Source organism: Cervus elaphus, chromosome 14 (assembly GCF_910594005.1).
Source record: "Cervus elaphus chromosome 14, mCerEla1.1, whole genome shotgun sequence".
NCBI classification, from domain to species: Eukaryota; Metazoa; Chordata; class Mammalia; order Artiodactyla; family Cervidae; genus Cervus; species Cervus elaphus.
The window spans coordinates 5,676,710-5,689,089 of record NC_057828.1 but is presented as its reverse complement, the minus strand read 5'-3'; the positions used below and the strand labels follow the sequence as shown (position 1 = coordinate 5,689,089).

Here is a 12,380-nt window from a genome sequence, read left to right as displayed (position 1 = left end):
TCCTGACACTGAGCAGGTGTTCTAGGCAAAGCACTCCTGGGCACACGTTCATCTCTGCTCTGCTCTGCCCTGCCCCTTACGCTCCAAGAGGTACCCAGGGCGCAGAGAACAAGGTCATGCCCCAGCTTCCTAGCAGTGTCCAGGCACTTTCCACCCACCTGACCTTTCCACCCATCTGATCCTGTGTTGCCTCTCCTGGGGCCAGGAGGTGGGGCTCCAGGGCCCCAACCACAGGTTCCCGGGCACAGTTTTCCTGCCCTTGAAGGATGCGGGCATGCGACTCTGTCTCTGCAATTGGGAGGAGGACAGGACAAGGGTTGCTGGCGTGGGAGCTGGGTAGTATTGGCCTCAGGCTCCAGAGACCACAGGGGGCCTGGGAGTAGGGAAGTGAGGGGAGCTCAGGACTGGCTTCGGGTGAGGGTGAGCCTTGCTAGGCGTGTGCTGACCAGACTGCCCAGTTTGGGTTGGAACAGTGGGGGACAGTGGTGGGGACCGACAGTGACAAGAAAATGAGCGACTCTCCTGTGTGGCCACTAGGGGGCGGGCGCCACAGTCCGCCGAGTTTTCCTTCCCCAAGATCTGCCTGCCACTGCCCTGCTGGTGACATGGGGCGGGAAGGCAGGAGAGAGGAGGCTCCAAGCTCTGGGAGGCTGGGCTGGGCAAAACCAGCGAAGGCTGGCAGCCAGGACACTCCCTAGATCAAAAGACTGGGACCCTAATTCTTGGGTTTGTGGCCCTGGAATCAACCATACCTACCTTCTCTTACCACTAGCCATCTCTAACTTAGAAACCCATTTCCCAGCATTCAATAATTTCTCCTCAAATACTTCCTTTTTGGGGAAGCTCACTACCACTTCTGGCCATCTCTGTCAAAAAGTTTATGTTAAGTCAAAAACGTTGACCCTTGAGACTTTCATCAAAAGGCCAGGCTAGTGCTGTCTTATGAGCTACATCAAATACCTGTGTTGCTCACCTGGCAGCTTTAAACAAAACAGTCTTGTTCTTTCTGCCCTACCCTGACCTCCTCTTTTCTGGACCAAACACCCCTGGCCCTCCCAACCACTCCTTGAAAGTCACGTCCATCCACCAGGCTCCCTGCAACCCTCTGAACAGGATGCCTGTCTCTGGGCCCCTCCATTGTGACAATGGCCTTTTCTGCGTCGGGCTGGCATGCCGCACCTGAGGTCAGGAACGTGTGGCGCACCCTGGCTCCTCACCTCCCTGGTCAGCACACACTTCCGTTAATCCACCCCAAGTCTAACTGACACAGGACTGTTAGCTCTGCTGCCCCAATTTCATATTAATGGGATTATTTCAGCTACAAGAGCTGGTCTTTTTATCAGCTCTTCTTGCACTTTGAGAGTTTCAGTCATCCAGCTCTTAGGGACTGTTACTTCCCTTCTGTGATACACAGATATTTGAAATCCTCATTTCAAAGTGTAAGGTCACAGAGCCCTGAAATACAGAAATAGCGACCCTGCTTCATTCATCAGTATCCTAGGGGGCTCATGGTGTCTGCGTGAGCCCTTTTGTGGAATGAGAGTCATTAGATTTTCAAAGGGCTCCCTCTCTGAGAGAGGATAACATACCTTGTTTCTCAGATGAGGGTAATGAGGCACAAAGGGGAAACGACATCCCCCCAACTCACGCACATGACCACACGGCCAGTCCTGCGGAGAACTTGCCGAGTTCCTGACTTACTACCATGGTGCTCTTAACACTGCATTCTCTTCTTCGGACCTGAGGGGGCTCTGTGGTGAGGCTGGGCTCCCCTCCCTGGAGCAGGTGGCCGTCGCATGTGGGCCCTGGGGGCCGTCTAGCCTGGCCTCCTTGGCCCGGGATGTCTCCTGCTTGGCTCCACAGGGCTGCCACCAGGGGTAGTGGTGCCGGGCTGGGGCACGCTGAGGGACTGTGGCCTTAGGCCAGCCTGTCTCCCCACCCCTCCCGGCGAGGGCCAGATTCTGAAACGGTCTGTCTTTATTATATCAACAAAAACAAAAAATCCCCCCCAAGTGTAAACAGGAGAAATGTGCTGGTTAAGTTACTAATCATTATCTTATTATTAACAAAATAAAGCACTATCTATGTTTACAGTCATAAAAAAAAGAAACAGCTGGAGAAAAGCTGGGTGTGGGGCAGGAGAAGGGGGAAGATGGGGGAACAGACACAAACTCCACATCTGTCCCTGTGGGGTGTGGGTTCCCTTCCCACCCTGCCCAGGGCTGTTCCGGATCTTTGGAGTCAGGTGCCAGCAGGATTTGATTTTCTTGGGGAAAGACTCAGTGATAGGGACCAGGACCCGGGCAAGCTCCCGGTGTGGCGTGGGGGAGGGGGAGAGGATGAAGCCCCCCAGGACACGGAGCCTGCCCACCTCCGGCTCCAGAGGCTGTGGAGCCCCGTGGCCTCGAGAGCCCTCCCACGCTCCTGCCGCTCACAGAAGGGGCACTGCCAGTGCTCCGCCCCGCTCCTGGCACTCAGGTTGGGACAGGGCTGAGGCGCCCCGTCTGGAGGCCAGCACGTCCCCGGTCGCGGGAGCTGGAAGTGGAAGTGACTCCCGGGGAGCTTACAGGGGAGTCAGGGAGGCAGTGACGGAGTGGGCAGGAGCGGCCGGGATGCCCGGGGACCCGGGGCAGACTGGGGCCTGCAGAAACCCAGTGGGTGTCAGAGGGGCAAGGGCAGGCATTGGGGAAGGGAGAGACACAAACAGGCCCTGCAGAGAGGCAAGGACAGAAATGCACTACGGACACACAGAACCTGAGACGCCCAGACTGACATGGAGAGGTAGCAATTCGGGGACAGACAGAGGCGCAGAGAGCCCCCCAGAGAAGCAAGAATGGCGCCAGGAGACACAGCCGCGGGAGCTCAGCAAGGGCCCCTGGCACTCAATAAATACCTTATGCGATGCAAGAACAGACGAAAACACAGGTGCACACAGCAGCCAGAGACATGAGAGGCTTGGCGGAAGGGAGGGACAGCAAGGACAGCCAGACCTCTGTGCACAAAGAGCCTGCTGGTTAAAGCAGCCATCTGGGGCACTGTGGTGGTGATTGCGGGGTGCATGTTGGTCCCGCGGCGGCTGGTCCAGCCAGAACAAGAATGGAAATAACAAAACTGTGGCCCTAGAGGAACAGGTCTGTAGCTGCCATACCCCCAGGACGGGCAGACCTGCAGGGGGGGAGGGTCACACAGTGCCCGCTGGCCATGGGCCCCAAGAGCCCCAGTGGAGCCCGGCGAGCCCAGCCCATCGCCACTGAGCAGGAGCCACCGAGGCCACCAGCGCCTCGGTGTGCCCACGGGGTGTGCAGAGCGGTCACCTCCCGCCGCGAATGCATCTACACATGCACAGCTGTGCCCATCTTCCGGCAGGCCCGAGTCCAAGTACCAGTGGGCGGGGCGGCCGTGCCCAGGTCTCCGCGGGGAGGAGGGCCAGGCTCGGGCCGCCGGGATCAGTCCGTGAGCACCACCAGCTCGCTGTCGCTCTTCTCCTCGCCCTCCGAGTCCTCGTCCTCGCTGAACCGGAACATCTCACCATCGGCCACCGAGTGCCTGTCCTCCGGGCCCTCGCCCTCCTCCCTGAGGCTGCAGGTGTTGACGATGACGGGCATGTTTGGGTCCAGGCCGCGGGGCACGTAGTGCTCCACCAGGGGCTGTGCCAGGGGCAGGCCTGCCACCCGCGGGTACAGGACTTCCGAGGGGCTCGTCTGCACCTGGCCGGTCTGCTGGCTGCGGGCAGGGGACAGGTGCGGTTACAGGTGTTCCCGACTCCGACCCCCGGCCCACTGTCCTCTGGGCCTCGGCAGGGCACCTCCTCCCACCCCCACCCTTCTGGCTCCAAGACACACACACCTGATCCCTGGCGCTTTGCTGATGGGGAATTTACTGTGGGCTACAGACCTGCCCTGCCCGCCCCATGCAGCCCCAGGGCCACATGTTCAGATACTCCTAGAGGATCATGTGTAAATTCAGTTTGGGGAAGTTGTATATTTCATATGTGCCAGGGAGTTTCCTATTTAAAGGAACCACTGGGATGCCTGCTTTGGTCAAGTGTGTGCACACGCAGCTCCCCTGGAAGCCCACACTAAGCCCTGTCTCTCTCTCTCTCTCTCTCTCTCACACACACACACACACACACAGCTCCCCTGGAAGCCCACACTAAGCCCTGTCTCACACACACACACACACGCAGCTCCCCTGGAAGCCCACACTAAGCCCTGTCTCATACACACACACACACACACACACACACACACACGCAGCTCCCCTGGAAGCCCACACTAAGCCCTGTCTCACACACACACACACACACACACACACACACACATGCAGCTCCCCTGGAAGCCCACACTAAGCCCTGTCTCACACACACACACACACACACGCAGCTCCCCTGGAAGCCCACACTAAGCCCTGTCTCACACATACACACACACGCAGCTCCCCTGGAAACCCACACTAAACCCTGTCTCACACATACACACACAGACACACACACACACACACACGCAGCTCCCCTGGAAGCCCACGCTAAGCCCTGTCTCACACACACACACACACACACACACACACACACACACAACCTCCCCTGGAAGCCCACACTGAGCCCTATCTCTCTCTCACACACACACACGCAGCTCCCCTGGAAGCCCACACTAAGCCCTATCTCTCTCACACACACAGCTCCCCTGGAAGCCCACACTAAACCCTGTCTCTCTCACACACACACACACACACACACACACACACACACACACACACACACGCAGCTCCCCTGGAAGCCCACACTGAGCCCTATCTCTCTCACACACACAGCTCCCCTGGAAGCCCACACTAAACCCTGTCTCTCTCTCACACACACACACACACACACACACACACACACACACACACGCAGCTCCCCTGGAAGCCCACACTGAGCCCTATCTCTCTCACACACACAGCTCCCCTCGAAGCCCACACTAAACCCTGTCTCTCTCTCTCTCTCACACACACACACACACACACACACACGCAGCTCCCCTGGAAGCCCACACTGAGCCCTGTCTCTCTCTCACACACACAGCTCCCCTGGAAGCCCACACTAAGCCCTGTCTCTCTATCACACACACACACACACGCAGCTCCCCTGGAAGCCCACACTAAGCCCTCTCTCTCTCACACACACAGCTCCCCTGGAAGCCCACACTGAGCCCTGTCTCTCTCTCACACACACAGCTCCCCTGGAAGCCCACACTGAGCCCTGTCTCTCACACGCACACACGCGCGCGCGCAGCCCCGGCTGCCAGGCAGGCCCGCTCACGGGGTCGCGTAGCTCTGGCGGGCATCCTGGCGCCGGGTCCTCATCAGAGCCTTGTACTCGCCCACCCGCAGCCGCTTGCCCTCCACGATGCAGGTGCGCTTGGGCCGCGGCTTGTACTTGTAGTCGGGGTACTTCTCCAGGTGCTGCCTGCTCAGTCTGGCCTGCTCCTCGTAGTAAGGCTGCTTCTCCTGGTTGCTCATGGACTTCCAGCGGGAGCCTGGCCCAGCCCCAGGGCAAGCGGTCAGCACTGGGCTCTGCTGACACAGCCCGCCCTCTGTGGGTGCCGGAGACCCCACCAAGGTTTCGGGCCCCAGATTCATGTGCAGTCATATATACACAGTAAGGGCCTGGCCCAGTGTGGGTGCTCCATGGATACTGAGCAAATGAATGAGGCTGACAGGTAGAAGGATACCCAACTGCTAGCTTAAGACAGCACCCACCCACATACCAAACTACCCGGCAACTCTGGGAAGCCTCTGGTCTGCATGATTTGCATAAATAAAAGAGTAGGCCCCCAGGCCCTCAACAAGGACCAGAGGCCTAAACTGGAGGAGCTGAGGCTTGAAAACAACTGCTTTTTCTAGCCCCACCTGCGCGACCCTCCACTTCTCGTTGGCCCCCAATGAGGAGGTATACTTTCAAAACCCTTTCTACTGACAGCCCAAGAATATGTCTCTCTTGTTTCCTGCCAGAGCCAACTCCAAGGGTCTGGGCAAAGAGAAGGACAGGTTAGGGAGAGATAGGAGAGGGAGAGCTAGACAATGTGCACACACACACTCTCTCTCCCCCCAAGTTCGTAGGTGCAGAAGAGCCCCACCGTGTGACAAGGCTCTAGGACCCACTGGGCCCACTTCCTGCCTGATTCCCAAACACCGGCAGATTCCGTGGAGTTCACCATGGCCTGGGCCCTCACCCAGTAAGCCCCGGTTAGACCCAGCTGACTTCTGCAGCCAGATCCTCCTGGACTACGGCTCCGAGAGGCCCCATACCCTCCCCACCCCAGCCCCAAGACCCCACTGGCCCTCACCAAGGATCTTGCTGATGCTGGAGTTATGCATGTCTGGGAAAGCTTGGAGGATCTTCCTTCTCTCGTCCTTGGCCCACACCATGAAGGCGTTCATGGGCCGCTTGATGTGACTGCTGTTCCGGGACTCAGGGAAGTGGCGGGAGCCTGGGGAGCAGGGGAGGAATCAGCCTGGGCGGGCAGCCAGCCTGGGGTCAGGAGAGTCCCCCAGGGCAGCCAGTGTGGGGTCAGGAGAGACCCTAGGGCAGCCTGGGGTCAGGAGAGACCCTAGGGCAGCCTGGGGTCAGGAGAATCCCCCAGGGCAGCCTGGGGTCAGGAGAGTCCTCCAGGGCAGCCTGGGGTCAGGAGAGTCCCCCAGGGCAGCCAGTGTGGGGTCAGGAGAAACCCTAGGGCAGCCTGGGGTCAGGAGAATCCCCCAGGGCAGCCTGGGGTCAGGAGAGTCCCCCAGGGCAGCCTGGGGTCAGGAGAGTCCCCCGGGGCAGCCTGGGGTCAGGAGAGTCCCCCGGGGCAGCCTGGGGTCAGGAGAGTCCCCCGGGGCAGCCTGGGGTCAGGAGAGTCCCCCGGGGCAGCCTGGGGTCAGGAGAGTCCCCCAGGGCAGCCAGTGTGGGGTCAGGAGAGACCCCAGGGCAGCCTGGGGTCAGGAGAGTCCCCCATGGCAGCCAGTGTGGGGTCAGGAGAGTCCCCCAGGGCAGCCAGTGTGGGGTCAGGAGAGTCCCCCATGGCAGCCAGTGTGGGGTCAGGAGAGTCCCCCAGGGCAGCCAGTGTGGGGTCAGGAGAGACCCTAGGGTAGGCTGGGGTCAGGAGAGTCCCCCAGGGCAGCCTGCAGTCAGGAGTCCCCCAGGGCAGCCAGTGTGGGGTCAGGAGTCCCCCAGGGCAGCCAGTGTGGGGTCAGGAGAGTCTCCCAGGGCAGCCTGGGGTCAGGAGAGTCCTCCAGGGCAGCCTGCGGTCAGGAGAGTCCCCCAGGGCAGCCAGTGTGGGGTCAGGAGAGTCCCCCAGGGCAGCCAGTGTGGGGTCAGGAGAGACCCTAGGGCAGCCTGGGGTCAGGAGAGTCCCCCAGGGCAGCCAGTGTGGGGCCAGGAGAGTCCCCCAGGGCAGCCAGTGTGGGATCAGGAGAGACCCTAGGGCAGCCTGGGGTCAGGAGAGTCCTCCAGGGCAGCCTGGGGTCAGGAGAGTCCCCCAGGGCAGCCTGGGGTAAGGATCGTCCTCCAGGGCTGGCAGATCGTCCTCCCTTCCATCACCACCAGGGGTCACTGGAGCCTCCTGCAGCAGGCAGGGAAGACCAGCAGGGCCACAGGGAGGAGGCAGGCAAGGGAGGGACCCGTAAGGGGACTCCACAGACCGCCTAGGGGAGAAGGGTTGCAGAGAGACTCCCCTGACCCGCCCTGGCCCTGGCGGGGAGCAGCAGCGGCCGCAGATCCTCACCGTCCATGTCACAGCCCAGCATGGCTTCTTCCAGCGGATGCACACAGCTGTCCTCCAGCCGCTCCTTGGCTGGTGATGTGTCCACGCCAATGAGGTCCTGTGGAGACAGGGAACTCGTAATCAGCCCCCTCTGCTCACCCCACTCCCTGCCCTGCTTTCCTGCGGTAGCCTCGGCCTCTGTGTCCCCCCCGGCCCCCGGGTGCAGGGCAGGGCCCGTACCTTGCGGAACGGGGCGCTAGGCGAAGCGTCTAAGGCTCCGCTGTGGCTGTGCAGCAGCTGCCGGGCATCCTGGATGGCTTTGGTGACAGCGTCCCCTTCACCGAGGAAGCCTGGAGAGACGGCGGGGAGAGGAGCAGAGGGGTGCGTGAGCGAGGTCGTGTCCTGCCACCCCTGGGGTGATGCACCCTCCTCCCTTCTGCTGGCCTGCACACCCCCAAGCGGCAGCGCTGACGGGGAGCCCTGGTGCCCACAGACGGACGGGAGAAAGGCCTAGATCCCCGATGGTGGGGCGGTTGCTGCTCAGTCAGATCTGGCAGGGAGAGCAGGAAGGGTCTCCGGGACGCCGAGTGCTGAAACTCAAGGGGGCTGAAAAGAGCAAGTCTAACCTCTGGTCATAGAGACTCTCACGGACCTGTTCAGATCCCACTCTCCCTTAGCAGGGAAAGGCGTGGGGGGCTTACCCAAGGGCAGGCTAGGGGGGTTGGCCTGCAGGTCCAGCGTGGGGGCCCCGTGGCTTGGGGGACGTGGTCCACAGTTGCTTAGCTTCAGGTTGGGGGAGCTGGAGGAATTAGGCAGCTCCGAAGCCTTGGGCTTGGCCGTGAGGTTCAGCGGTTGGGAGGGTTCCTGAGGGAGACGCTGAGGGTCAGCAACACCAGAGGGGCCAAGGGGCACGTGGGCCAGAGCTGGGCGGAGGAGACAAGGAGGCGGGAAACCAGGGCGGAAGTACGGGAGCACAAAGGACCCCCATCCCCGAGGGGCGGCCGGCCCCCGAGGGCCAGGGCGCCGGCCGGTGGGGGGTGGTACCTGCAGGGGGTGGTGGGCTGACAAGGCCCCAGGCCTCTTCACCACTGGGGCGGGGGGGCTGTGCAATAGCTGCAGCGGATACTCCACTATGGAAAAGGCGGCAAGGAGAAAAGCCCTGGATGAGCACAGAACAGCAGACACCCTGCTTGACGAGGCCCCAGCAGCGCAAAGCGGGCGGAGGGTCAGAGCGGCCCAGCTGGCTTCCAACTGCTGCCTCCCAGCCCGAGTGCTGCTGAGGCCTCCTGGCCACCCCACCCACCCCCACCCCGCCCCCTGTATCTTCACCCTGTTCTTGCCCTTCCCAACCCACTGACTACAGAGTTCCCACCCAAAGGCAAGATGAGCTCTGCTCCTTCTACGGATTTTGTACCTACTACAGGCAGGGTGGATTTCCCAGGTGGCGATAGTGGTAAAGAGCCTGCCTGCCAGTGCAAGGAGACTTAAGAGTGGCAGGTACAATCCCTGGATTGGGCAGATCCCCTGGACAAGGGCATGGCAACCCACTCCAGTGTTCTTGCCTGGAATCCCATGGAGAGAGGAGCCTGGCGAGCTACAGTCCATAGGGTCGCAGAGCTGGACACGACTGAAGTGATTTAGCATACATGCATATTCATGCAGGGTACAAAAGCAGCTACCTGGTTTGTAGTCTGTCTTATGTGCATTATCAAGATAATCCCTAGTGTGTGGCATATGAATAGATACTCAGTTTATATCATCCCATTTTACAGATAAGGAAACTGAGACCGGGAGAAATGGCACGGGTGCCCATACAGCTAATGAATGGGAGCACTGAGATCTGCACCCAGACCTTCCCCTGTACAGGCTCAAGCTCTCTTCTACGTAGCTGGGCTCATTCTCCCTCAAGGAGGCCCAGCCTCACTGACTTGACAATTGAGATGGAGAGATGAGCCATGAAGATAAGCCACTGCCGACAAGATCGGTGGTGATACGGGCTGTGTGCGTGGCGTGCCAGAGAACTCTGCTCAGCTGGGGGGACCGGAGCAGGCCTCCCAGGGGGCAGGGGGTGTCAGTGGGTGGGCAGGTGCAGTGGAGGCGGGCGGGTGCCAAAGCAGAAGGTGGGAAGTGAGGGCGGCATGCCGTGGACCAGCGGGGCTCGCAGCCTGTGACGGCCGAGCCTGGGAGTTTGGGCCCTGTCCCAATGGGCTGTGGGCACCACTAACGCTCGCAACCTGGAGGCGCAGCTGGCGGCCACAGGGCTCCCTGCCCACTAGGATCTGGGAGCAGATAAAGCAGGTGGTAGCCTGGCCAGCACAGGTCTCCCAAAACTTACTTCCTGTCGCCCTTGCCCGCGAGGCTGTGGACCCATCCCCGCACAGGCGCCTGCCCTCCTCAGCCCTGCAGCTCGGCCCCGCGAACACCTGGACGTGCTGTGGTTTTGTGCAACCCGCCCTCCCCTTCACCCCATACCACCCCCAGTTCCCACGCCTTCACCCCAGGAAGCTGCCCTCAGAGCAGGGTCTGACTTTCCAGGCCTTTATGCTTTCCCTGCCTCCACCCTGAGTCAGGGGGGCTGACCCAGGAACCGTGGCCACAGCCCAGAGGCCTTGCTGCTGCACCCACGCTGGATTTCCTCTGCTGTCTCTCACGTGGAACGGGAACATCACCAAAGGGAGCTGTTCTCCACCTGACTAAAACCCGATCCCCTCCTGGACCAGGGATGGCAGCGCCTCCGCCTGCCCCCAGGGCCGCTCACAAGGACTTCGTGCTCACAGCTCCCTCGCCGCCTCCATCCCATGCTCGCTGCTTTCATTTGGGCTTGTCACCCCCACCTCAAGCATCCCCCCAACAGCCCCCGACCCAGTCTCAACTCCGCCTGGTACCCGCCCTGTTCCCCACCACCCACAGCCAGTGTGACAACGCAGCCTCTGCTGAAACGTCCGGGCACATCCCACATCCTACAGATAAACTCCAGAGTCCACGCTCAGCCCTGCCGCCGGCCCACACCGACACCCCACTGGGCTTCCGGCCCCAGGATCCAGGCCCCGGCCCTCCACCCTCAGTTCCCAGCTTCATCCTCACAAGTCCGCGCCCCCAGGACCCAAGTGAGCACCGCAAGAAGCCCTCCCAGATTCCCTGGCTGTTGGTACTCTGCTGTCTCAGCTCAGAGTCCACATTTTATCACCTCATGGCTGCCTAGCTACTGGTCAGCTCCGGACGCACGGCTGGCGCTCTGCTCTGCGGTCACCGAGTCCCGTGACAGGGCAGAGCAGAGCAGGAGTGTGAATTCAGGAGATGTATAAATCAGTTAATGTTCAAGTACTGATATTCTGGAACAGGAAGTGTCCCAGAACTGGAGACTAGACCCAGATTGGCAACATCCTTAGTCTGGAAAGCACTTTATGGTTATGTGCTGTTTCTTTTCATTCTCCCAGTGAAATTCAGAAAGAAGGGATTATTTTTCAACTAGACAGATCCCAAACTGAGACCCAGAAAGGTGACACTGCAAATTGACAGAGACAGCGGTTCCTGGGCTCCTTCCCACACTCACCTGGCTTGCAGGGGATGGGCTGAATGGGCAGAGCCAGCTGGGAGTCGGGGGTAACAGGCAGAGGTTGGTGGCTTGGGGGGAAGGCTGGAATCATGACGTAAGGCATGTTGACCTGCTGAGGGCAAAGAAACACTGGAAAAGTCCTGGGGGTCCCAACCAGTTACCCAGCTGTGGTCAGCCCTGGACACAGAGGGTTGGCCTGGGAAGAGAGGGCAGTTTTCAAAAGGATCCATCGGACCCCACACCTGCTCCACGGGCCCCTGTCTGCGCCCTCAGATCCCAGCTGGGAGGAAGGTATTCTGGGCCCTGCCCTTGACACGGGGACGAAAACAAGGGAAGGGGCAGAGCAGACATGGGCCTCCCTGCTTGGGGCCATGCCTGAGTGGTTCTGCTTCATCCACAGCCGCTGTCTTTCCCCGTTCACAGCACGTCTGCACACTGGCGTCCACCCCGCAACCCCCAGCTCTCCCAAAGCCCAGCCCTCCCCCCTCTTACCTGGATCTGCTGCTGAAGGAGGTTGATCTTATGCTGCTGTTGAATCAGCTGTTGCTGCTGCTTAGCAATCTGGCAGAAGGAAAGAGTAGGCAATGGGAGCGTGGACATTAGGCCCCAGGATCCCACTTCCCATAAGCCTTTGCAGCCCCATCAATAGCCTGCCTTCCACACCAGTGGACGGATAGGAAGGATAGCTGGACAGGATAAGAAGCCAGCCAGCCAGCCAGCCCTCCGGATTTACTTTCCCTTTGCAGAGAGCTCGCCCTTCTCTTAGAGACCAGGAAGCAGCTGGTTGCTTTCCCTCAGATCCCCCCAGCACCCTCCACCTTGGCCCTCTTGCAAGGACTGATGCACTCCCAGAGGTGGGGATCCCAGCCCCTTCCTGCAGCCCCCTCCCCACCCGCCTGTGGTCTCGGCCTGCACCAGCCAGGCCTGCCCCACACTCCCCATGGTGCCTGCCCTGGAAAGCAGGGCCCCCCACACTCCCCACTGTGCTGAAGGTGCCCACCCCCGGGAGCAGGGCCCACCATACTCCCCGCTGTGCCTGAAGGTGCCCGCCCCAGGGAGCAGGGCCCCCCACGCTCCCCACTGTGCCTGAAAGTGCCCACCCC

The 12,380-nt window shown here is 60.7% G+C and overlaps 1 protein-coding gene and 1 long non-coding RNA gene across 6 annotated transcripts in view; both read right to left on the bottom strand.

Moving 5' to 3' along the window:
• Window positions 1-1,959: 1,959 nt before the first annotated feature.
• The window catches only part of SOX13 (SRY-box transcription factor 13), a 33,086-nt gene continuing 22,665 nt past the window's right edge, over window positions 1,960-12,380 (bottom strand). For 3 of the 5 annotated variants that reach the window (XM_043923233.1, XM_043923234.1, XM_043923235.1), the window contains exons 6-14: window positions 11,770-11,838; window positions 11,275-11,389; window positions 8,766-8,851; window positions 8,423-8,585; window positions 7,962-8,071; window positions 7,743-7,839; window positions 6,324-6,467; window positions 5,297-5,513; window positions 1,960-3,723 (exon numbers count right to left, since the gene is read on the bottom strand). In XM_043923233.1, coding sequence (XP_043779168.1) covers window positions 3,447-3,723; window positions 5,297-5,513; window positions 6,324-6,467; window positions 7,743-7,839; window positions 7,962-8,071; window positions 8,423-8,585; window positions 8,766-8,851; window positions 11,275-11,389; window positions 11,770-11,838 — 1,278 coding nt within the window. In that variant the 3' untranslated portion in view covers window positions 1,960-3,446. Of the gene's footprint in view, window positions 3,724-5,253; window positions 5,514-6,323; window positions 6,468-7,742; window positions 7,840-7,961; window positions 8,072-8,422; window positions 8,586-8,765; window positions 8,852-11,274; window positions 11,390-11,769; window positions 11,839-12,380 lie in introns of all 5 variants that reach the window. The other 2 variants (XM_043923237.1, XM_043923238.1) reach the window with 2 other exon arrangements.
• Window positions 4,407-5,242, bottom strand: LOC122707602. The gene is made up of 2 exons (XR_006344861.1): window positions 4,742-5,242; window positions 4,407-4,682 (listed from the first exon to the last, which is right to left on the bottom strand). It is a non-coding gene; the product is annotated as an uncharacterized LOC122707602 (long non-coding RNA).